The sequence below is a fragment of the Squalius cephalus genome (genome assembly GCF_949319135.1).
Source record: "Squalius cephalus genome assembly, chromosome: 9".
Classification (NCBI taxonomy): Eukaryota; Metazoa; Chordata; class Actinopteri; order Cypriniformes; family Leuciscidae; genus Squalius; species Squalius cephalus.
Genome location: NC_137130.1, coordinates 31,354,184 through 31,380,446, shown reverse-complemented (window position 1 = coordinate 31,380,446; position 26,263 = coordinate 31,354,184). Strand labels below are relative to the sequence as shown.

The following is a 26,263-nucleotide window of genomic DNA, read 5'->3' as shown; positions in this document are numbered from 1 at the left end:
GGTAAGCAAATTTATCCGTGCAGCTTTTAGTGGGCAGGAATTATTGGAACGTTGGAGTGGAAAAACAAACACTGATGAATGATACTCCACAAAAATTTTCAGCTTTTAGTTTTATTGTACATGAAAAATAATAATAAAAAAGGGGGAAATAGTGTCAAATGAATCTAAATTAATTCTAAATGAAATCTCTATTTAGATACACTTTCTAATTTGAATAAACTTATAGAAACAAATAAACTTTACATAAAATAAACATAAAATTACTTAAAAAGCATTGGACTACCTGCGAAAAAAAAAAAAAAAAAAGAGTTTGAAATTCAGTTTATGCTGTGGAATCAAAACTGATATTGAGAATTGTGAAAACATGATATTGTTACTGTTAAGTAAAATTAAGATTTTGGTCATATCGCCCATCCATATTCTTTGCTAGATATTAGAAAATGTTCCCACAGTTTTACATACAGTATGAATTTTTTAATAGTGTTCCACAAGTAATAGACTACATTGTAACCAGAAATAAGTATATAAATGGCTGCTATTTTGCATAAGTTTATTTGTAATTGCCAGAAAGAAGTCAGTAGGCCTATGTAGTTTCTTCATTCACTGTGACCTATACCTGCACTGGATGGCCAATTCCACTTGTATTTTGTGTATTTTCAAAATACAAAATACTGTATTTGTATTTAAATACATTTTTTCACACAGTATTTTGTATTTAAATAAATTTTTCCACACAGTATTTTGTATTTGTATTTTAAATACATTTCCATGTATTTATGCCCATCTCTGTCTATAATATACTGTAGTTTAATATAGTTCCGCCACTACGTCCTTCAATAACAGTCTCTCCTACAAAACTTTTCAGAAGGTTTGGTGACCTTCAGCACATTTTATCATTAGTTAAGGAAATACTTCCTCTTATTACTTCGTATCATGACTAGGCGACAATGTTTCTGAACACTGAATAGGCATCATCGAACAAAAGTAAAGTAAAAAATAAATAGTTGACAACCGGTCTGTTCCATAGCGAGAGTGAAATATTTGGAGGGTTGAAGATGGACAAAAAAACAAAACAAAAACACTTTTCTAAGGGAAAGGAAAAGAGGGTGAAAATAATTTTTTTAAAAAGATGTTCACAAAAACACTTTTCTTAACCCTCTGAGGTCGGCAAACGCGCCGGCGCGTTTTACTGGATTTTCTTCACATTGTAGCACTATAAACTTAAATTTCTCCGTCATTTATTGTCATACAGAAAAAAGAAACATAAAAAAAGAATCTGTGATATTTCTACTTTTGTATGTGTCCACTTACAATCAAATCAAAACATTGTGCTTTTGTAAAATAAAGAAAATAAACAGGGTGTGCGTTCTGCCTCTCCGTCGCAGTGAACTTTTTTTTCTTGAGCACGTCTATAAACTGAAACAAAACTCAGCGAATACTTGTCACACATTTATGAGCCATATACCTTTATAAACATTTAAGTGTGTACTTTTAAATGATCGGATTCAAACTGAAAACAAATATTCTCTGTTTAAGTAATTTGTATAAAACCAACAAGATGTCCAGCTTCTCAAACGCTTCCTAATTATTTTTAATTTGACCACGCCCACGCGCGCAAAAGAGATTCACATGCAAATTTCCACATGGAACGCCAATGCGCTCATTACCTCAAAAACAAAACACCAAAACACTTCAAGTCTCTGCTTTTCGTCGAGTTTGAAAGACGCGCCGCGAGCTTACGTTGGATTTACATCAGAAGAAGAAGAACGCGATTTGAAGACAAGAAAGATGTAAGGTAAGAAATTCTTACATATTAGTTTGTTATTGTTGCATAAATTTCACATTGCAGTTGAACTGTTGCTAGATATATGGTGAATATTATAATATTTAGACCCGTGTTTACTGTTACTGTGTTTGTGGATATCTGCTCAAACGTAGATATGTAGGCTATATGGTAACCATAATGTTTTATATTTGAACGCGATCGCGTTTGAATGTATCATATTTTGGATCGCGATCGCGTTTGAAAAGCAAAACGCACCAAACGGCTTCATGTTTTTACTATTATCTAATTTCATATCATCATAACGAATGGAAACATTTGAAGTAACATGATAATCAATATATTTTTCTCTAGCTTAGTTGTTACTGAAATCTTTTGGAAGATTTATAGACTGCTATAGGTTATTGTTATTATTTTATGCAGCACTGCACATAGCCTATGCCTACAAGGCACAACAAACCTGGTGTTCATTATATTATATATTGTTGGAAACATTTGTGTGTGTGTGTGTGTGTGTGTGTGTGTGTGTTCTGTGAATTTTAAAAAGCAATTTTAACCAGAAAAAATCTAAAATTTATTCCCAAAAATCGTGCAGGCCTTTCTCTTGATATCAGTATGTTCACTTTTTTTTTTTTTTTCAGGGCCCAGATGCCACTGAGTCCTGCTGACTTCAACATTCACACGAGTCTCTGTACATGAACATGGTAAAGTGAAAATAAAACACCTTGGAAATGAAAGGTATGTACGTTTTTAGGAATGGCAGAAAGGTCTCTGTCTTTGGATCATTGTTTTCAATAAGTGCTTTTTTGTCATTTGTTGTGTATCTTTGGAATATGTTGTGTTGTAAATAAATCCAAACAATCTAAAAGCCATTCTTTTTTAAATCTCCTCATTCTTTGTGAAAGGTTGCTCAGAATGACAGGGCCTGATAGCTCCTAATAGGGCCGTTAGGGGAGGGTCTTTGTCTTTCTCAGGTGTGAAAAGCCATACATATTAATGACCTCCGTAAAGCTTTCTCACACAAAACACGTCGTAAAAATTTTAAATCAATATATTGTCTTCTCTAAATGAGCAGTCAGGATGATTTTCACAGTTTTAGAGCAAATATTCTAGGCTACGTCATACAATTTTCAAAAGTCTTGTGAAGAAATAATCAGTATGGGTTTCATGGCCTTATTTCAGTGAGAATCTTTTTTTGTATTTTCACAAACCACGCATAAATGTCATTATCTCAAAACTACAAACTTTTACATACATGCTGCTGATATATTATTGTAGCAGAGTTTGTGCTGAATACAGTGTAATTAGACTTTAGCCATGAAAATGTCACAAGTAACAGAAATAACCACAAATGTCAGAGCATGTCAGAACACCTCCAGGGCCCAGAAAACAGCTCAGACCCCAGAGGGTTAAAATATCTTCTTGCTCCACAGAAGAAAGTCCAACACTTTTGGAATGATTTTTTTTTTTTTTTTTTTTTGCATGACTCTCTAGAATACTATTCTGATTGGTCATTCATGGCAGTTAGAATTCAAATATATCTGACAGTTATTCAGTGCTAATAAAACATGTTTATGTTTATTTGTGTATTGTTATGTAGCCATGAAATACGTGAGATAATGTATAGTTAGGTGGTCTTTTTTTTTTTTTTTTTTGCTAAATAAACACCAACATGTTCAGGATTCTGAAGTGATGCAGAGACTGTATTATTACTGTTATTAGATATGTACATCTTAATGAAAAAATATTGACGCAAGCCATTTTAAGAAACCAATGAATAAGTGTCAATGAATAAGAACACAATTTAACAATTAAGAACTATTTAAATCAGTCCACTGCTGGTGTGCATTGATTGGTATCTTATTACACTTTTTTGTTTATTTGTTTTTTACTTGACTTAAAATATACTAGTAAGGTACCTTGGACAGAACATCTGCGAGCAAGTTCCCAGAACACCAGGCCAAGTGAGTACATATCAGCCCGCTTAAATGACTCAAAGCTGCTCATGTTTATAGAATCATCCAGGATCTCAGGAGCCATGTACCTGCAGAAACAAACATACTCACATTAGAGTAATGTACTCACACCACATGAACGCATTAACCTCCATCAAGATGTCTTTATACACCTGAAAGCAAACAATGACACGTGTTTTATACAGAGACAGAAAGTGCACACGGAGTTTACAGAGAGGAACAGAGAACACTCACACATATACTAAAATTAACATTTAGTCAAACACACATACTGTACATACAAAGATACAGATTATATATCACTCAAGATGTCTTGAGTACACAAATCCAAAGCCTAAAAGCAAATTATAGTAAATAGCAAAAATCATAATTTAACCATTATAACACTTGTTTGCACATGCAACCAATGCTCTTTTACTTGTCTGTATTTACTGAAAGACAGTTGGCTACAAACTACACTCATAGATCCATACTTAAGACCATCAGCATAAAGCCTGGCCAAAAACTTTGGTTGGCATGTAAAACAACCAATCATGTTTTTTTTACATAGCATTTAAGGGCAGGTAAATCAGAAATAGTATAACTCTGAGAGTAAATGTAAAATATCAAGGTGTGCTTAAGAATATCTTTGCTATGTGTCTCTGAAGAAAAAAAAAAACATATCTTTCAAATATTCAAAGGCATCAACCACACAAACTTTGTCAAATCCAGTGACTAGCTCTTCTACAGAAGTGTTCATTCTCAATACTTAAAGAAGACTATGGCACAACCTACACAACTATAGATAATAAGTAATAATTCAGTTTATGATGTCTCGAATTGACCTCAAAATGACCTTATGTAAGAAAAAGATTATCTAACCTCTTGGTGCCCACTCTGTGGTTAATGGGGATGTCAATGGTGTTGGTATTAGAGTCGTGTTTGACAGCCAGACCAAGATCAGCAATCACAGCGGTTCCGTTCTTCTTAACCAGGATGTTCTTTGACTTTATGTCTCTGTGAGCAATGGCGGGCTTCCCTGTCCCATAAGTAATATGCTAAATTATTAACAGCACACGACATTTACACGACAAGTCATTTTCATGCAGAAAAGGAGTCATATTTAATATAAACAAACAGATGGTAACACTGTTGTCTGAGCTTGGACAGTAAGAAAGCTAATGTCCTAAAAAAAGCAATTTTTCATGTTAATGTTATTTATTTTCTAACTAGCTGTGTTTAACATGTCATTTTGTAGACTGGTTGATTTCTGTTTCTGTGATGTTGTTGTAACATCAAATGTGTTCTGATGGGCTATGATTGTGTCACAGCAGTTTCACATTTAGTGTGAACAGACCAATAATTTGTTACCCAAAACTTGTCTAATATGGACACAGAATTAGAAAGTTTTGTTATCATGCAGGCAATTAAACATTATTAATCATAATCACACCATGTTTGTTCATTTGGCCAGAGGAGAATTGGTTCACCGACTAAGCCCGTTTTATTTTTTCTCTCCATTCTGTCACCTGATGGAGTTTGGGTTCCTTGTCGCTGTCGCCTTTCTCTTGCTTAGTTGGGGACACTTAAAGGGGTCATGAACTGTGTTGTGTTCATCATAAGTGATTGTTGACTTCTATTTTGAGAAGGAAGTAAACAAGATGGATGAAGTTCGCTTCTCTTGTCTTGTGTGCTTTATTGTTTAATAATCCTGACAGATACCACATATTAGGCAGACAAAGATTAGGCAGTTTTTTCGTTAACGTTGGTCACGAAGATGAAAGATGCCTATCCCGAGTTTTTTCCTGCCTTGTCTCAGTGAGCCTGCTATGCCATTTAGCGCATGGCTGCAGATCTTTGAAAATTACCTATTACACATTGTATTGAAAATGTGAGTTATCAATGCTACAGGGCAAGCCTGGCCGGATGAAAGACTGAGACCTGTTCTGCCTTACTGCCTCAGGACATAGAGACAACAGATTTTCTACTGCTTACCATGGGTACGACGTATAAGAATGCCGAGGATGCATTGAAAACCTACTTTGTGCAAAAATCTAACATAGCTGAACTTCTATAAACTCTGTCAGGCACCTCACGAGGCAGTTTTCCAGTATGCTGTTGCTTTGCGAGAGCTTGTTTTTTCATATGAGTTCGATGCCAGTATTGACAAAATGATTTGCGATCAGTTAGTGGAGAATGTGCTTAGCCCAGGAATAAATGAGAGACCTTTACTAGAAACGGATCTCACACTGGACAGAGCTGTTACGGTAGCAAGCCAGATTGAATCTGCTGTCGATCAACAGCAGAGTTTGGATGTGCTAAAAACTTTATACACTACGTAAAGCTGGATGAAATTGTCACACCTATGCGCCAAAAACTTTGCCATCTGCAACTCTTTGTTCGTTGTGGTGTTTCAGAGGAATAAAATCACTGGCAAGCAGCTGGGGTGATAGAATGTATCAACATTGTTGTTACACAAATAAAAAAAAAGTTAAAAGTTAAGGATGTGTTGTGTGTTGACCTCAGAGAGCCAAATAAAGCAGTGATTGTGGACTCTTTTCCATTGCCACACATGGATGAACTACTCTCTGCTCATCCAAGGTTCTACTATTTTCACTACCATCAACCTGACTAATGCTTACTACCAAGTGCCGTAACCTCACAGCCTTTATTACTCATGACGGACTGTTCAGTTGGCTTCAGCGCCTGCAGAACTTCAGAAGATGACGACCATCATCCTGGCTTGCTTGAAGATCGAAAATGGGACAACATTATCATCTTCGGACATGACATGTCTATGCATGACAAAGCACTTCAAGCGGTCTTACAACGACTAGAAGCTGCTGGCTTGCAGCTCAATAAAGACAAGTTTCGCTTCTGGCAAACCAGCCTGCTGTTCTTATATGGAAGTAAAATAATGTCAAATGTTTTTGAAACAAAAAGCCTGTTGAATTGCACTTCTTGAAAAAAAATAGGCATTGCATTAACCATGCTTGCATTTTAATGCATTGTATTTTTAGGGCTTGCATTTTTATGGGCTCAAATTCAACATGGTTGAATATTTAAGCTGTGAATATTTCAATTAAAAACATTTCAAACACATTTTCATTATTAAAAATGCAATAATCCATATTCACCTTTCATATTTCACTTCCAAAATACTCAAACTGTTTAAAAATACAACCTATAATATTCAACAGGCAATTTTCGGTCCATTTTATTTCGCTTTGAAAATTCGCTTCCACAAATTCGGTGGTTCAAATTCGACAGAAAATATTACGTTGACATCCATGAACTGCAGGAAGAGCAGTAGATTACCGAGCGTACTCTCCATCTGCTGTTAGTCGGCTTCACCAGCAGGTGGTGCAAAAGCTCGTGTTGTTGACGAAGACAGAGCAACAGTTAGAGCAAGCCATTCATTCATAAAACTCATTTAACAGCAATGCAAGTGTATTTGTGATTATTATGACGGCGGTTTTATGTCAAATTCAGTGTCTTCACAGTTACTTTCCCTGTGTAGCCTACAAGCATCTTATTGGGGATGTAGGCTGTAGGCTACTATATAGGCTCGATGGACTAAGAATATGAACGTAACGCGCAAAGTTTCATGCAGAGCGTTTCGTGATATACTGGCATAAAATCAACACTTGATCAATACTAACACTTTCTCTCTTCTCTTCTCTTCTCTTCTCTTCTCTTCTCTTCTCTTCTCTTCTCTTCTCTTTCTCTCTACAGTATAGTATAGTATAGGCTATGCCTACGTGTATTGCATTAGCTTAAACTGGGAAGAGTCATAGCACTTGCATATTGCTGTCCTCCTATTGTTAGTTTAACTGTAAATCGCTTTGGATAAAAGCGTCTGCTAAATAAATGACTAAATGTAGCCTAATAAATGTAAAATTGGCTTGACATTGGACATTCGCACATTTAGGGACCGTCTCAAAAGTTGCATAAAACACTAGCATACACGTTTCTAACTTCAATAGCAAACTTTAATTGAATAAATATAAAAAAATCCAAAGGGTGCGCATTATGCCTGACACTACATGAACACTTTATAGTTGGTTTTATGACTGTAAGTTGTTCTATTCAAATGCTATTGAAGTTAGAAACGTGTATACCAAAGTCGTATAGCCTACACTTTAGAGACGGTCCCTAAATGTGCGAATGTCCAACGTCAAGCCAACTTTATGCCAGTCTATCACTGGGAAACGCTCAGCATTAAACGAGTTTGGTCTTTTATATCACTGTAATTAGTCCATTAAGCTATACGTTAAGCGTTTTATATGTCCAGCTGGTGAATCCTTAAGTATTGAGGGAAACCCTAATAGCTTGCATGCAGCACATCGCCAGAATATAAAGTTAAGGCAACTAAACAACCAAGAGAAATATATGTCAACCTCAAAAATGTAATATTGGATCTGTATATCCGCATCGGGGAATAACATTATAATCTTGTTAACGGTAGAGAAAGATGCTTGTAGGCTACACAGGGAAAGTAACTGTGAAGACACTGAATTTAACATAAAACCGCCGTCATAATAATCACAAATACACTTGCATTGATGAGTTTTATGAATGAATGGCTTGCTCTAACTGTTGCTCTGTCTTCGTCAACAACACGAGCTTTTGCACCACCTGCTGGTGAAGCCGACTAACAGCAGATGGAGAGTACGCTCGGTAATCTACTGCTCTTCCTGCAGTTCATGGATGTCAACGTAATATTTTCTGTCGAATTTGAACCACCGAATTTGTGGAAGCAAATTTTCAAAGCGAAATAAAATGGACCGAAAATTGCCTGTTGAATATTATAGGTTGTATTTTTAAACAGTTTGAATATTTTGGAAGTGAAATATGACAGGTGAATATGGATTATTGAATTTTTAATAATGAAAATGTGTTTGAAATGTTTTTAATTGAAATATTCACAGCTTAAATATTCAACCATGTTGAATTTCAGCCCATAAAAATGCAAGCCCTAAAAATACAATGCATTAAAATGCAAGCATGGTTAATGCAATGCCTATTTTTTTTCAAGAAGTGCAATTCAACAGGCTTTTTGTTTCAAAAACATTTGACATTATTTTACTTCCATATTCTTAGGTCATACTGTTTCAGCGAGGGTCTTCTTCCTGATAAATTACGTGTACAGGCAATTCTCAATGCCCCTGCACCTTCTGATGCATCTACTTTACGCTCCTTACTTGAACAGTCAAGTCCCACCCTGCTCCTCTACAGCCAGTGCCGCTGACAGATGGACCATGGCAGAAAGTGGCAGTGGATATAGTCGAGCCATTTAACACTGTTGCATCCGACTGCACATTTGCTATAACATTAACTGATGATTATAGTAAATGGCCTAAGATCTCCTTTACTCACACACTGTCACTACGGATTCTGTGGTTTCGTTGCTGTCATCAGTCTTCAGCAGCCATGGCAATCCATTGACTATAGTTACTGATAACAGTGTTTAGTTTACATCTGCTGCTTTCGCTACTTTTCTGGAAGAAAGGAATATTTGTCATCATCGTTCCTCTCTCTACTACCCAGCAGTTAATGGTGCTGTAAAGAGGTTTAACCGTGTGCTCAAACACACTGTTCAAATGGCAATACAGCAACATTAGCCATGGAAACCTGTGGTAACTGACATCTTGCACGTGTACTGTGCCACTCCACATGCTACAACTGGTACTTCACACTTTTAGGTCCTTTATGGCAGGCAAAGGCGCACAAGGCTGTCTATTTTGCCATCTGCTCCTGTGCACTCACCAAGTGACATGACTGTTCACCGAAGGGTTATGTGGCTGTAACACAACCAGACAGCAAGAGATGCGTCACTGACCACTGCCTGTATTTCTAACAGCTGTTCTAGCATGGACTTCAAAGACTATAGTGTGCCAGTTACCGCCAAAACCAGCCAGACAACGAGGTCTGCTTTACTGACCACTGCCTGCTTCTTTACCAGTCGATCTTAGCATGGACTCCAAATACTATAAACCAATGTAAGGTGTTGTTGCTGAGTGATGTCCACAGCCTTTAACAACCAGACCAGCCTTTTACTTTACATTTAAAATAAGGTATAGACTAAGTGCAAATAGCATTATAAGTTATTTACACTGTGTATATAGTGTTAGAATATATTCATACTTAGTGCAAATAGGGGCACATAATAGGACAATATCCTGGACCTTTGAGGACACCTTTACTGATCAGCAGATTCGGTATGGTTAGGGTTAGGCATATGGAAAAGTAAGGTCTCATAAGGCAGCATCCATTTATGATAGTTTTGAGTATGGTAATAAAATGATCTGCACAAGTTATGGTCGATGTGGCAGTCTGTCCGGTCAACGAAAGGAGATAATATCTAATTTCAATTATAGGCCTATTAAATACCCGTATAAATATTTCCAATTTTTTTCGATTTTCTTGTAAATTTATACTCTCCCAGCTGATATGTGATGGAAATAGAGTAAAGAATGGGTTCACAGAATGGGGTCAGTCACATCTAGAGACCTATCCACTATCTTTACTCTCCCCACCACTACTCCTGATTCTAAATGCATTTATTTTGTAATTTAGTCGGTGAAGTTAGTGTAAATAGACACTGTTAAAGATATTTTTAATTGTTCAACTGTTAATTGTAACAAATAACTAATATTACCTGATTAGTCTTACATATTAATTACATATTACATTTATTCTATGATCAGTATTACACATGTATGTAACTAAAAAAGATGTAACTAAAAAATTATGTAACTAAAAAAATTACTAGAATGTTTTTTTTTTTTTTTCAGAGGAGGATAGACTTCCACTGCTGAGTGAGGGTTTTATCCTCCAGAGAAACTAGAACAGAAATGAAAAAAAAATCAACTGATGCATATGATCAACACCTTGAGTGCCAATAATCTCCATGTGCAGGTGGGCGATACCACTGGAGATGGACAGTGCCAGAACTATCACTTCCTCCACTGATACCGTGTATCTGTTCAGGTAATCAAAGAGAGACCCATGCTCATGATATTCAGACACCAGCCACAGCTGTGTCCATGAACCATTATCTGAAGAAAGACAAAATAGACAGATTACAATACAGGACACCCAAACATGATGGACAAGAACATCCAAAGTGATTTGAAAATATATCTCAAAATGCAAGTTTTGATTTAATGACTCAAATGTCAAGAGGTATAACCATCATGAAAAAACATGTTTTCATGGAAAATTGTAATCATTACTTTCGAAAATGTTTTCAAGTACATGTCTTTTTATCAACATAAAAAAAAAGTATTTATTCCTATCTGTATGATTTTTGGACTAGGTCTATGCATTTATAATTCAAAGTAAAAAAATCTGGACAAAGATGACTGTCATATCATTAATCCTTTAACAATGGTCAGGTTATCAGTGCTTGCTTTGAAACTAAAGCTATTAAAGATAAACTACCCAAAATATGAAAATTCTTTTATCATTTACTCACCAAAGTAAATCAAAGTTTGTCTTTTTTTACCATTGATTTCTGTTGTATGGACAAAAAAACAACAACACTGAAACATGTCTCAAAATATCTTCTCATATGTGACAAAAAGAAAAGAAAGTAAGAAATGTTTGGAACAACTTGAGGGGGAGTAAATAATGACAGAAGTTCATTTTTGGGTAAATTATCCCTTTAAGTTTGCATTGGTTTGGTAACCTAAAGCAGTGCTTCTCAAACCTGTCCTGGAGTACCCCCAGCACTTCACATTTTAGATGTCTCCCTAATCAAACACACATCAACACATCAGCTGGTTAGTAAAGACTCCAAGACCTCAGATGGATGTGTCAGATAAGAGAGACATCAAAAATGTACAGTGTTAGGGGTACTCCAGGACCAGGGTTGGCAACCACTGAACTAAAGCATGTGGCATGAGGAGTAATAGCTCCATTAACTTACAAAACGTCTTAGTTTGGTATATAACCTTAGTTCATTGAGTAGGGAACGAGACATTGCATCAGCAGCTGACACTATGGCCCTGTTTAAACCACAGCGTTTTGGTCAATCCGATCACAAGTGGAGAACGCTAAATACAGGTGTAAACGAGGTCTAAAACAGTTTGAGCTTGTCCACTTTCGACCATTTTCAGGGGTAGTCGAAATTGCATTCAAATTTCTAAAAGGCCAAATGCGTTTGAACAACCACAAAAGTCAGCATACTCTCTGATTACTACCTAATGCGTAAACATTATGGCAAGCGCGCTAGTTTTATTTGAAGACGAAAAAAGTACCAAGCACAATGTTCTCTCACCATTCCTGATTCTAACACGCTCTCACCACGTTCACTGTGGTCTTGTGGCTAGAAACACAACCTGCTGCTCTCTGTATGTATTTCCCGTCATCTCATAAGTAAATTATACAGGCTTATTTTGTTAATTTAATCAAAAGATCTGAAAAAAAAGCTCATATACTGTACCCCTCCCCTCAAAGAAATCAGGACAGAAGTGGTCGAAAATGGACACAATAGACGGATTAAAACACCAAGTGTAAACGGTAGTGTGTCTCCCTTGTCTACTTCAGATCTAAACATCTAAATACCAGGTGTAAACAGGGCCTATGGGAACATAACGGGTCTCTTTAGCCCATATAGAATCATGCAATATGACTGGCTGATGGTGCATGCACCGCCCAATAAAGCATCATCACCAGTGCCTCAAAAATGATGTGCTCACGCTACCATTCTTTCTCAACGAAGGAAGCCAGCAAGACTGAGGAGTATGGCAAGCTATGCAGTCTTGGCAAATGGGTAATGTGTTGGGTATTGTGTATTAAGTGAAGGTATAGTGTAATATTAGTATTTGTGCAATTGATGTAATTGATGTATGTAATTTTGGGATAGTTACACTGCCGTTCAAAAGTTTTGGATCGGTATGATTTTTAATGTTTTTAAAAAAAGTGCTCACCAAGGCTGCATTTATTTGATTAAAAAAAATAATAAAAAAATAAACAGTAATATTGTTAAATATTATGACAATTTAAAATAACTATTTTCTATTTTAATGTATTTTAAAATGTCATTTATTCCTGTGATCAAAGCTGAATTTTCAGCATCAGTCTTCAGTCTTACATGGTCCTTCAGAAATCATTCTAATATGCTGATTTGATGCTCAAAAAGCATTCATTATTATTATCAATGTTGAAAACAGTTGTGTACCATTTTTTTTCAGGATTCTTTGATGAATAGAAAGTTCAAAAGACTAGAATTTATTTTAAATCTTTTGTAACATTATAAATGTCTTTACTGTAACTTTTGATTAATTTAATTAATCCTTGAATAATAAAAGTATTGATTTCTTTTATTTCTTTCCTCAAAAAATAAAATAAAAATTCTTACTGACCCCAGACTTTTGAAGGGTAGTGTTTAATGTTACAAAAGCATTCTATTTCAGATAAATGCTATTCTTTTGAACTTTCTATTCATCAAAGAATCCTGAAATAAAAATGTAAATAACTTTTTTCAACATTAACAATAATGAGAAATGTTTCCTGAGCATCAAATCATCATATTAGAATGATTTCTGAAGAATCATGTGACAGCTTTCAGCTTTGATCACATGATTAAATTACACTTTATATATTCACATAGAAAATAGCTGTTTTAAATTGTAATCATATTTCACAATATTACTGTTTTTTTTTTTTTTTTGTTTTTTTTTTTTAGAAGAGACATACCGATCCAAAGAAATCTTACCGATCCAAAACTTTTGACTGGTAGTGTGTGTTTTTGTGGCGTGTATGGATGAAGTGTAACTAAACAGTGAACTTGTATGTTGACCTGCTCTCTCGATTGTCCAAAACAAATTTCTCCTAATGGAGATAATAAAGGATAAACAAACTAACTAACTAACTAACTAACTAACTTATGTGGTGTTTTCATTCTTGCAATTTTTGCAGTGCAGACAGTTTGACAATTCATTATACACTGCTTGAGCAGAGCCACACACTTACAAAATACCATTGTGTTCCCCCAGAAGAGAATAATTCACTCAATGAATCCAATCAAAATGATGAGTCCAATCAAATAGAACAAAAGAATGACACACTACAAGGGTCAGATAAACTGCTTCCTGAAGAAGAGAAATCTGAGTGATGGCGCAAGCAAATCCACTGGTGACGCATGCCTCAGTGGGTGGTGTAAGTGGCATCAGCCAGTCAATTGATTTGATTCTATACCAGCTTCAGACAATCATCACACCTGGAGCGTGTTTCCATAGCATCAGCTACTGATGCAGCATCAAGTGAACCTATGAAATTAAACTCCTGTCATGAAATCTTACACAAATATTTGTATACAATAAAATGATAACTAAATATGTTTCTTGTTATATGCAAGAAAACAATTCAAACACACAACATGCCTCATTCTTACATCAATTTTCATGCATTAATGTGATTTTACACCAAAATCCCTTCATGTGATACCTTTGTTATCAGCGGCGATAAATCCCAAAATATTCTCGTGGCGTAACATTATTGTCTGATAAATCTCAGCCTCGCGAAACCAGGAGCGCTCATCTCGTGATGAGAAGATCTTCACAGCGACATCCTCCCCCCTCCATTTGCCCCTCCACACTTCCCCGAAGCGCCCCTTTCCAATGCTTTCCTGGAGGACAATGGTTCGAGCAATCGTTCTCTGGACCAATAGGGGCAATCCTGAGAGAATATCACATAAACTGTCAGCTAAAGGGTTAACAACAGATATATGTCCATATACCTGTTCAAATCTCTCTCAACTGCAAAAGAAAAATATGTATATTTATGATGATTCATTAAAATCATTAAATCATATCTAGCTCTTCAAAAATTCTGTCATTTACTTATCTCATGTGATTCAAATATACACTGTGTTCCAAATTATTATGCAAGTGACATATCAGCAGGATTTAAGAACAATAAACATTCAGATTTTAGTTTTATTAAAAAATTGTTTGCCAGGTATTCTTATTTAAATGGAAAACCTACTTAAAGAGGTTGTTCCACATTATTAAGCAAGTCACAGTTTTCATGCAGTATGGGGAGGAAGAAAGATATTTCTGAAGATATTTAAGAAATGCAACTTTATGCATGACTGCCAGCCTGCATGGAGAGATTCTTGAGACTCCAGCAGCTTCAAATACCTGTTTGCTACTTGAAATGAGTATTTCTTAATGAGTATTTATCTGATCGAGTTTGTCTGAGCTCTAAATGTCTCACAAATCTTTTGATAGTTTGATCATCTCCATTCAGTTTTTGCTAAATATTAGTTGTTTTCATGCCTTTTGCAAGACGTTGCACCATGTCATGCTTTTCATCTTCAGAAAGCTGAAAAGCATACATTGCATAAGTACGTCTTTTTTTACTAGTGTAATCCCTTTTTCCTTGTTGGAGGAAACGGAGACGTTATGTCGAGATACCAACACTAGGGGTCACTCTTGGGAACCTCTGAAGTATTCAAAAAAGGCCAATGGAACTGGTGTGTGGAATTTGCATGTCTGGCCACACCCCATACATACGGGACTATAAGGCGGCCAGCGTGCATCACACACTTCAGGTTTGTTCTTAGGAGCCAAGATGGCGTCTCAACCTCTTCAGTGGCAGTTCAAAGATGTGGCAGGAGGGACACAACGTCTCCGTTCCCTCCATCAGGGAACGAGGGGAACACTAATAACCGAGGTGTTCCCTTTCTGTCGGTTACTTTCGACGTTGTCTAATTAGACACTAGGAGTCTGAAGAAAATTTCATTATTTAATATTATTTAAGTATTATTATTCTTTATTAGTATTCATAATCATTTGTAATCGTATTTTGTGAATCACGGTGTGCTTGGGAGAGGTAGACTGTAGATTGCATGAACGTGTGAGAGACAAGGAATAAGTTTCAATGCATATGTTGACTTAACGATTCACTATACATTTCATTTTAAATAGAAACCAGATGTTCCTCTGGTAATGTCAGCAGCGTATAAAACCCAACCTTTTTGTCCAGAGGAACAGTGAAAACTGGAATGTAGATCATCTCTCCAGAAAATTGTCTTTCTCTCCTGTCTCGACATAAAAAAAAAAGAGATCTCTTGGCAAAATAACTGGTGTCCGGTCCCATGAATTAAACAACAATGGGGAAAAAGCTATACTAAACGCCACAACTATTGAACTGTCACGAGACTTGGCGGTGCAGATGCAGGCAGGCCTCCACGTGCCAAAGCAGTTGTAGCTAAGCTACTCGCAACCTTCCAACGCTCAGGGTAACTGACCTCAGGTCTCCGCATATCAGAGGGAGCCCCTCACCTCTGGAAAGAGGCCGTTCAAAATAAAGTTGTTGTTTTTTTACGACTGAGTAAACCTGGTTGTTTCCTTCTCATTGAGAAAGGAACACTATGGATACCATATCCTGCCCAAATGGGGATGGTAGTATGTGGAAAATACATCCTAAGGAATCACCAGATGGGGGAGTATACTACATAGGAAAGAGTCCCTGTGGAGGGCTCCACCTGATGAGGGGGAGACTGCCGGCCACAGCAATTGGTGATGGAGCTAGCTCCATCCAGGGGAAGACACTGGGTTCACTGATAGGGAAACTGAACAGTGGAAGAATGCATCATATAGGGTCACCATTAGGGAAACACTACATATGGAGCACTAGCCCGATTACCAGGGCTCACCTGAAAGGGCTATACCACGAGTAATGTGAGTTAATGTGAGTGGTGAGTTCCTCCACTGAACTCACTACCGTCAAGTGCTAGGAGGTAGAAAATATGTTCTGGATCACCAAACCTGAGGAAGTCTCTGGGACAAAAAGGTGCACGTAACCACCTCAGAAAGGGGGAGGGACCCTATGCAAGCACTGCACCCAACCAGTTGTCCAAGTTTTACCTGTTGTTACCCAAGACTCAAGACGAAACTGGTTCCATATGGAGATTATAGAATCTTGCAAATGTGTTGGGTATAGCCCAGCCTGCAGCTTTACATATGTCTGCTAATGAAACACTACGATACCCCTAGTGGAGTGAGCTGTTTGGAGATATCCTTCCTCTTCTGCTGACCCCCAAAGCAGACAAAGAGCTGCTCAGATCTTCTGAAGCTCTGTGTGCGGTCCAGGTATATGAGCAAGGCGTGCACTGGACACCACAGAGACAGGGCTAGGTGTCCCTCATAAGGAGGGATTGCTTTCAAGTTTACCACTTTGGGCACATATCTGGGCCAGGGTCTCAGGACCATGTGAGAGTGTGTTGGCCCGAACTCCAGGCACAAATCACTAACAGAGAAGGCTTGTAGGTCCTTCAACCTCTTGATGGAGGTGAGCGCAATCAGGAGATCTTCATAGAGAGGGGGCATTAAGCTCAACTGATTGTAAGGGCTAAAATTGATCTTTCTGTAAGGCATGTAGGACCAAAGAAAGATCCCAAGAGGGGATGAGGCAAGGGCTTGATGGATTCAACCTACGTACACCTCTCAGGAACCTAATAATCAGGTTGTGCTTCCCCAAAGACCTGCCACACACAGTAGGATGGAGGTGGACAGGCATTTCTCCAAGCCCTGTCTATCCACCTTGGGAAATCAAGAAAGTGTTATTTCTCAGCATCCCGCACGTGGAGGTAGTGCTCCTGGACCATCGAGGGTAGTGAGGACGGAGGAACCAGGGGAACACGAGCATGCTAAAGGAACAGGAGGCCCACAGGGATTCACCTGGAGGAAACTCTCCCATTGTAACCCCCAGATTGCCCTCAGAGCTCACCGCCACATGACCCCATCCACAAATGTTGTTTCAGGAGGAGTGCAGCCCATTCACTGAAGACAGTGCTCATGGCCATCCTGCAACCAGAAGGAAAGGGAAGGAACACCATCTTTAAAAAGACACGATCTGCCGTGCAGCTCTTTTAGAGGAATTCGCTCTTTTATTAAGGAAAATGCCTCTTTCAGATCACCACTAATGGACCCAGGGGAACTCCCTGCACTTATCTTTGCAACACGTTGAGAGTGACTACTGATGTGTACTCTGCTTCCAGCAGCAGTTACAAGGTGAATGGAAATATTGCGTCTCATGAAGAGACGCTGTGCTTAGGCTCCAAAGAACAAAGCTGAAGTGTGTGATGCACGCCAGCCAACTTATACGCCCGTATGCATGTCCGGGGGCATGGCCAGACATGCAAATTCCACATGCCAATTCCATTAGCCTTTTCTGAATAAGTCAGAGGTGTTTGGGGCACCCAAGAATGACCCCTTGTGCCTGTATTTCGACATAAGCTCGAAAGTGAACGACAGAAAAGGAACTGTGATTTACTTAAAAATGTGGAACAACCTCTTTAAGTAGTTTTTTTTTTTCATTTACCTAAGAAGACCTGTCAAACTACTAAACAAACCTGTCTGAGATTGATACCAGTAATCTAAAAAGATATGATAAATAAAACAAACAAACAAACAAACACTTTCTTTGAAAAAATAAAATTGGAATGTTTACTGGGTAACACTTTACGGTAAGGGTACATGAATTATCATGAATTCATGTATAAATTCATGCATGAAATATGCATTCATTCATGCATTAATATCTCATGAATCATCAGGAACTAACACGAGTTCAACGTTTTTCATTCATGACTTCATGGATGAACAACACCTTAATTAAAACATTAACTAAGATGAGTACATCATCATGAATTATGATTTATTATGCATGATCATGATGTTTTCTTTGTTCACACAAAAAATTGGTCTTTACCACCCATTGTGGATAAAGCTATGGTTATGGTACATGAATCATCATGAATTCATGCATAAAAAAGTATTAATTCATGCATGCAAGACTACTCTTCGAATTATTAAAGGAATGTACAAAAATCCACATTATCTAATGCATGCATACAGGCTAGAACAGTATATCAATTAATGTGAGAACTTTTTTTCTGAATTATGATCTGAGTTATCCAGCATGTTCATGTCTTCTTCATAGCCTGCAGGTAAATGGACAGACCCCAAAATTGGCCAATCACAGCACATAACATACGAATTCTGTTGGCGTTCAAATACTAGTCATCATTAACTAAGCATTATTTATCAATGACTTCATCATGTGTGTGGCCCCTCAACTAAAGTGGTGACTTGGTGCTTTGAAACACTGATGAACAATGTGTTTTCATTATGATCTGAGTTATCCAGCATGTTCATGTCTTCTTCATAGCCTGCAGGTAAATGGACAGACCCCCAAATTGGCCAATCACAGCACATAACATACGGATTCTGTTGGCGTTGGCAATTTGGGGGTCTGTCCATTTACCTGCAGGCTATGAAGAAGACATGAACATGCTGGATAACTCAGATCATAATGAAAACACATTGTTCATCAGTGTTTCAAAGCACCAAGTCACCACTTTAGTTGAGGGGCCACACACATGATGAAGTCACTGATAAATAATGCTTAGTTAATGATGACTACTGTATTTGAACGCCAACAGAATTCGTATGTTATGTGCTGTGATTGGCCAATTTTGGGGTCTGTCCATTTACCTGCAGGCTATGAAGAAGACATGAACATGCTGGATAACTCAGATCATAATTCAGAAAAAAAGTTCTCACATTAATTGATATACTGTTCTAGCCTGTATGCATGCATTAGATAATGTGGATTTTTGTACATTCCTTTAATAATTCGAAGAGTAGTCTTGCATGCATGAATTAATACTTTTTTATGCATGAATTCATGATGATTCATGTACCATAACCATAGCTTTATCCACAATGGGTGGTAAAGACCAATTTTTTGTGTGAACAAAGAAAATATCATGATCATTCATAATAAATCATAATTCATGATGATGTACTCATCTTAGTTAATGTTTTAATTAAGGTGTTGTTCATCCATGAAGTCATGAATGAAAAACGTTGAACTCGTGTTAGTTCCTAATGATTCATGAGATATTAATGCATGAATGAATGCATATTTCATGCATGAATTTATACATGAATTCATGATAATTCATGTACCCTTACCGTAAAGTGTTACCGTTTACTGTATTGAAACCCTACTGATATGTCACTTGCATAATAATTTGGAACACAGTGTATTCAAACATTAACATATAACAAAACAAAACATAAAAATAATCCACATGACTCATAAATATGACTCATCTCATATGATGTCATACAAAGCGTTGTATGAAGAACAGATGGAAATGTACATTTAGCAGGCACTTTTATCTAAATTAACTTACAGTGTGTGTATAATTTTTATGCAAGTCAATATTCTGATCATATTTTTTCCAAGCACATTTGACCAATTCCAAACCACATCAATCTTAATAACTACTATTGATTTTGAATATAATCATTTATAAGTGATATATATTTGTTAACTGTGAAAAACATCCTATGTTCAGGTAAAATCTAACAGGTAAAAGTGGACAAAAAAAAGAGTTTGAACTCATACTGAAAAGTCAGAAATTATTAAATGCCCATGAGAAGGATGCAATACTACAGAAATTGTAAAATAAATGGGTAACCATTGGACAGCAAAATGCTCATTGGGTCAACAGAGTCACACAAAAAACAAACAGGTTAAGAAGAAAAGATGCATGTTAACTGCAAAAGACATTAAAGAGTTCCTGGTGGTTTCACAATTATTTTCCTTAATAATATATTTATTTATTTTTTGTCTCCAGTGCCATTATTTTCCAGAACTGCAAACTACTTGGAGTCTCCAGAAGTACAAGGTGTCAGTTTTCCAGGGACTTGGCAAACTGTGTGTTCACACTGCCGCCGGCAAGAGTGGCAAAATTCGCTCTCGCCGCCCTGCCAACGACGCCGTAGAAAGATGTGTGGATGCTCTGACATAGATCGAATGCTTGGCCTTCTTTTAAACTTTATTTAAAGGGGCCGCAAAGCAAACAAGCATGTTGATCGTTATTTGTGCAGACTGACCAAGTAGGGTATAAGTTAACCTCATGGAATCTTTTAAATGTGAAAGTAAGAAATTGATCGATGGAAAGAACTTAATTATAGTGACATATTTGCTAACTAAATAAACCATTTAAAAGCCATTAAAAGCTAATTAAAAGCCATTTGTGTGGTGTGGCTTTTGTGTTCATGGTTAAGTGCTAATCTAATTTGCATTCCCGCTGAAAAACAAGTGTTCTAGCGCAGAAATGTTGCCTATAAATAGTGTTGCACGTCTTCTTATCAAATTCACATGATCATCCTCTCCTCTATTTTGCTTGGGAACTAATGTGGTCAGAACCAGAGATTACAGGACTGCGTTCTCTAGAATCCTCTCAAGCGGAGGACATTCTACATTCCCAGCATCAGCAGCAGCAGCAGCAGCAGCAATAATCGACAGCAGCAGCAATAATCTACAACAACAGCAATAATCAACAGCAGCAGCAATTCAGCAGCAGCAGCAGAACAGATCTATTCCGCCAAGACCAAATACATTAACATTGTCATATAAATCACCATGCTAAAAATCTTCAGAGAGTTGTCATGATAGAAATTATTATATATGTATATTTATATACAAAATAAATATAGTTGTTAAGATTGATGTGGTTTGGAATTGGTAAAATGTTCTTGGGGGAAAAAAATACTTGCATAATAATTGTGCACGCACTGTATAAATGAGGAACATCATCTGACAAGAAGTCATTCACACCACTTTCATGATACTTTCATGTCACTTTTATGGTGATTTTTGCCAATTTTGGAGCTTAACAACATTTGTTCTCATTCAACATTATACATTTAACATTTTATTATAAAAAAAAATTCTCCATTTGTGTAAAGGAATAAAGAAATTTAACTGGTTTGGAATCACATGAAGGTGAGTAAACAATAGAATAATTTTCATTTTTTGAGTAACCTATTCTGTTTTTTTTTTTGTTTTGTTTTTTCATGTTATTAAGAAAAACATATGATAACTAACATTTGACATAGTCTGGTTTAGGTTTTTTTTTTTGCACAGCCAGCTCTCACCTGAACCAGAGCCAGAGGTGCTCATGTCATAGATGAGCTCTTTCAGGCATTTGTCAGGTGACACCAGAGTATGGTCATCCAGGGGTTCCTCTGGATCCTGTTTGTGGGCTTTAATGTGTGTGCACCGCAGGTTTTGTACAGCACACATTCCCAGAACGACACCTACACACACCAGGCACGACGGCACAAGAATTACTGCTGCTAGTTCCAGCTGACTCCAACCAGACCCCTCAGGTGGCGGCTCTGCACCAACACACACACACACATTTGTTTCAGTATATGAATGAGGACATCTCATTCAACATTTTTTATATGGTGATGATACCATCTATCTATACCAGTCATTACCAGAAAAAAAATGTAGCCTATTCGGAAGTCTGCTACAGGAATTGTGTAAGGCGGATTAGTTTGAAAAGATATAACACGAGCCATACCGGCCTGAAGGTTTGTGCCATGTTTTGTGTTTGTAGCTCTAGAAGGAGTTACTCTTGAAAATGTAGGGCCTCAGAATAATAATACCGGTAACTAGATAAAAATTATTTTGTCATGGCAAACTTTGATGATGGCTTGAGAAAGCCTAGCTAAAAAGTTTGAAGTAGTTTTAAAAGCTTGAAGTCTGAAGTGGTTATAAAAGCATGAAGTGTGAAGCAGTTTTCAGTTTGAAGGAGTTGTAAAAGCTTGATGTTTTAATGTTTTGAGACAACCTCTAAAAGGTTCTACTGTTTTCTCTGCCATCTTCTTGACTAATGCTTACTACCAAGTGCCACTGCATGAGGACAGTCGTGACCTCAAGGCCTTTATTACTCACAACAAACTATTCCGTTTTTGTTGTGTTCCTTACGGATTGGCTTCAGCGCCGCAGCAGTTCACAAGGTGATGACCATCATCCTGACTGGCTCGCCAGGGTTTGAAAATTACTTGAACGACATTATCATCCACCGATGTGACATGTCTAAGCATGACAAAGCACTTCAAGCAGTCTTACAATGACTAGAAACTGCTGGCTTGCAGCTCAGTAAGTGTCAGTAAACCAGCCTCCTGTTCTTAGGTCATACTGTGTTTCAGCTCAATGACAAAACTGTCAAGTCCCACCCTGCTCCTCTACAGCTAGTGCCGCTGCCAGATGGACCATGGCAGAAAGTGGCTATGGATATGGTCAGGCAATGGCACCGATGCATCCGACAGCAGGTTTGCTATAACATTAACCCCCTGGGGTCGACAATCACGCCAGCGTGATTTGCTCGCTTTTTTTCTTATCAGTTCAAACGAGACTCCAAATACTCTGTTGACTTTGATCTTACAAACCAGTTTCATACATCAATCGATCCTGTTAAGTGTGTATTGTTTTTGTGTATACTCACAATAAAAACAAAGTGTTGTGCTTTTTGCCAAATAAAGAAAAATAAACATGATGTGAGTTCTGCTTTCTCTCTGTCAGTGAAGTCAATTCTGAAACGCGTCCGAAAATGAACAATAACTCAGCGAATACTCAGTCAAACAGGCATACAGACACACAGACATGAAGCTTGAATTCTCTTCTTTTAAATGAAGTAATTTTTTTTAAAAACAAATATTCTCAGTTCATGTAATCTGTATGAAAAGAGAGAGATGTCAGTCGTTCTCATCTCAGCTCATTAAGTTTTAATGTGACCCCGCCCACGGAGAGCGCGCGTTATTCAAACACAAATGACTGAGGCATCCATGCAAACTGTGAACGCCCACATATCAGCTCGAGAAAACACATCAAGTTTATTCAGATCATTGTACTTGTTTACACCGTCTCGCGGCGCTGTGAGGAATAATACTATCGTAATAATAATAATGGAAAATGTACCTCAGAAGTGCTGGTATTTCGAGGACAACGGATCCAGCTGAGCTGAGGAATACTGTAGTAAGTTTTTTTCATTCTCAAGTGAATCGCGTTTCTGTGTGTGAATGAATGAACGGCAGAGATGCGCGCTGTTTACCACAACTCGCAAAAAGACAGTTTAAATTTGAATCGCGTTTCTGTGTGTGAATGAATGATCCGCTTTTAGCAAACTATTTTGCTATATATGAAATATGTTGAAATAAAATGTATTTGTATAAGCAAAGTATTAAACTGCAAATTAACATTTATATTTCTTATATAAACGAAAGACCTATGTTACAGACATATGAAAGACAACATTTCGTTGACTAGTTTTGGATAGATTATACATTTTTACTGTAAAATATCTGCCACCTCAAATAAGCTTTTGTTTGCCAATTTTGGCTCATATGTTAAATATAGTATGTTTTGTCAAAAATAAAGTAATCAAATAATCAAACAAATCCTTAACTTTGAAATATGTATGATAAAATGTATACTTTAGTTTTTACAAAGAAAGATTACACTTGAATTGTTGTTGTAATTGTAAACTTTTTAATAAAAAAATATATTTACAAGGTAGATGTAAACAAACAATTAAAAGGTAAATATAAGCCTTTTCTTTAAATAATTTTTATTGTGTTTTATTAGTGACAAATTTGGGGAGATGATACATATTCCAAAACTGAAAATATGAGAATTAACTGCACAATTACTAGACATGTTTTCCTTGGATATTATACAATTTGCAAGCACAATTTGTGAAAAAAAAAAAAAAAATTAGATGCTTCCAACTGTGAACCAATTTGGTAGAATATATATATATATATATATATATATATATATATATATATATATATATATATATATATATATATATATTGCTCTTGCATACTTTCTTGTGGCTCAGTGACACACCTGAATGAATGGCTCATTAAGTATGCGGGCCCCATTGTCTCCTCAGGTGCGAACCACTAAATATGCATGATGGTGTTGGATCGTTGACGCCCACCCGCATATTGCCTTTCCAAACAAAAAGTGTTTTACAAAATTCAAATCAATGTATTGTTTTATGTGAATGATTAGGCAGGATTATTTTCACATCATTTTGAAGAAAAAACTCTAGACGACAACAAAAGTCTTATTGACACATATTTAGTATGTGTTTTGTGGCCTTATTTCAGAAACTTTAGTTTTTAGTTTTTTCAATAACCATGCATAAACATTATTCTCTCAAAAATACAAACATGTACATACATGTTGCTCACATATTATGGTAGCCCTGTTTGTGCTAAATAGAGTGTAATTACACCTTTGCCATTAATATGTTTATAAGCAACTGAAAAAAGCACAAATGTCAGGGCATGTCAGAACATCTCAAGAACCCCAAAAACACCTTAGACCCCAGAGGGTTAACTCATTATTACAGCAAATGGCCAAGGACCTCCTTTACTCGCACTGTCACTACAGATTCAGTGATTTCTGTCATCAATCTTCAGTAGCCATGGAAATCCATTGAGTGTTGTTACTGATAACGGTGTTCAGTTTACGTCTGCTGCTTTCGCTGTATTTCTGAAAGGAAGGAATATTCGTCACCATCGTTCCTCTCTCTACTACCCAGCAGCTAATGGTGCTGTAGAGAGGTTTAACCGTGTTCTCAAACACACTGTTCAGATGGCCATCCAGCAACATCAGCCATGGAAACCTGTGGTAACTGACTTCTTGCAGGTGTACTGTGCCACTCCACATGCTGCAACTGGTACTTCACACTTTTAGCTCCTCTGTGGCAGGCAAAGGTGCACAAGGCTGTCTATTTTGCCATCTGCTCCTGTACACTCACCAACTAACATGACTGTTCGCCAAAGGGCTGCAACACAAAATGAAAAAGTAAACTAATGCTAGAGCGATGTGCTCACACCCTGTGTTTTCTGGATCTTTTGTGTGGATTTGTCTACATTGTCGATGCCACTCTGACATTCTATTCTTTCTTTTTTTTTAAGGGGAAAATTAGGTGTTCATGAGTGAATTGTGTTGTGGACTACTATTTTGGAAAGGAAGCCTGAACTGTTGTGTAATGATGTAAGGTGTGTGGAGAAAGTGTAAACAAAAGGTGGATGAAGTTCGCTACTTGTGTCTCATGTGCTTTATTATTTAATAAGTCAAATCACCTACATTTATATAGAGCAAACTGCACGGCCATTGATTCGTGCAGAGTAATAAAACGAACCAATGGCGAGGCAGTGGAGCTGCACGAGCCTATGGCAGAGAAGCCCACCAGAGCGTGACAATTTGGGCGTGGCATCTCGCTATAAAGCAGGTGATCTGGCATAGAACACTTAGATTCAATTCGACTGAAGCAACGAACAGAGTCGTGCAGCAATATAGCATGGCCTGAAACACAGTACTCGTTCCCGTATCTCAGGGAGAGGACTTGTGCCTGCAGAGCAGGGACTTCTAGATTGTAGAACCTGGTAAATGTGGACAGCGAGGACCAGCCGGCCTCCACACGAATATCACCAATGGAGACACCGGTGTGACCGGATGCCCTTTGGTGCGGCCTCCGAAGCATACAAAAAGCTGTTCCGCGTGTCTAAAAGAGGTGGAACGCTCTATGTATATTCTCAAAGCCCTGACAGGGCAGAGTAAATGCAGCTCTCATTCATCCATGGAGGGAGGAAGTGCTGAGAGGGAAATGACCTGTGCT

The 26,263-nt window shown here is 37.3% G+C and overlaps 1 protein-coding gene across 5 annotated transcripts in view; it reads right to left on the bottom strand.

The window, feature by feature from the left end:
* acvr1c (activin A receptor type 1C) overlaps nucleotides 1-26,263 on the bottom strand; it is a 105,666-nt gene that overhangs the window by 12,894 nt on the left and 66,509 nt on the right. For all 5 annotated transcript variants that reach the window (XM_079881297.1, XM_079881298.1, XM_079881299.1 and 2 more), the window contains 5 exons: nucleotides 21,711-21,953; nucleotides 14,194-14,424; nucleotides 10,632-10,799; nucleotides 4,621-4,777; nucleotides 3,703-3,827 (listed from right to left, as the gene is read on the bottom strand). In XM_079881297.1, coding sequence (XP_079737423.1) covers nucleotides 3,703-3,827; nucleotides 4,621-4,777; nucleotides 10,632-10,799; nucleotides 14,194-14,424; nucleotides 21,711-21,953 — 924 coding nt within the window. The remainder of the gene's footprint in view (nucleotides 1-3,702; nucleotides 3,828-4,620; nucleotides 4,778-10,631; nucleotides 10,800-14,193; nucleotides 14,425-21,710; nucleotides 21,954-26,263) is intronic.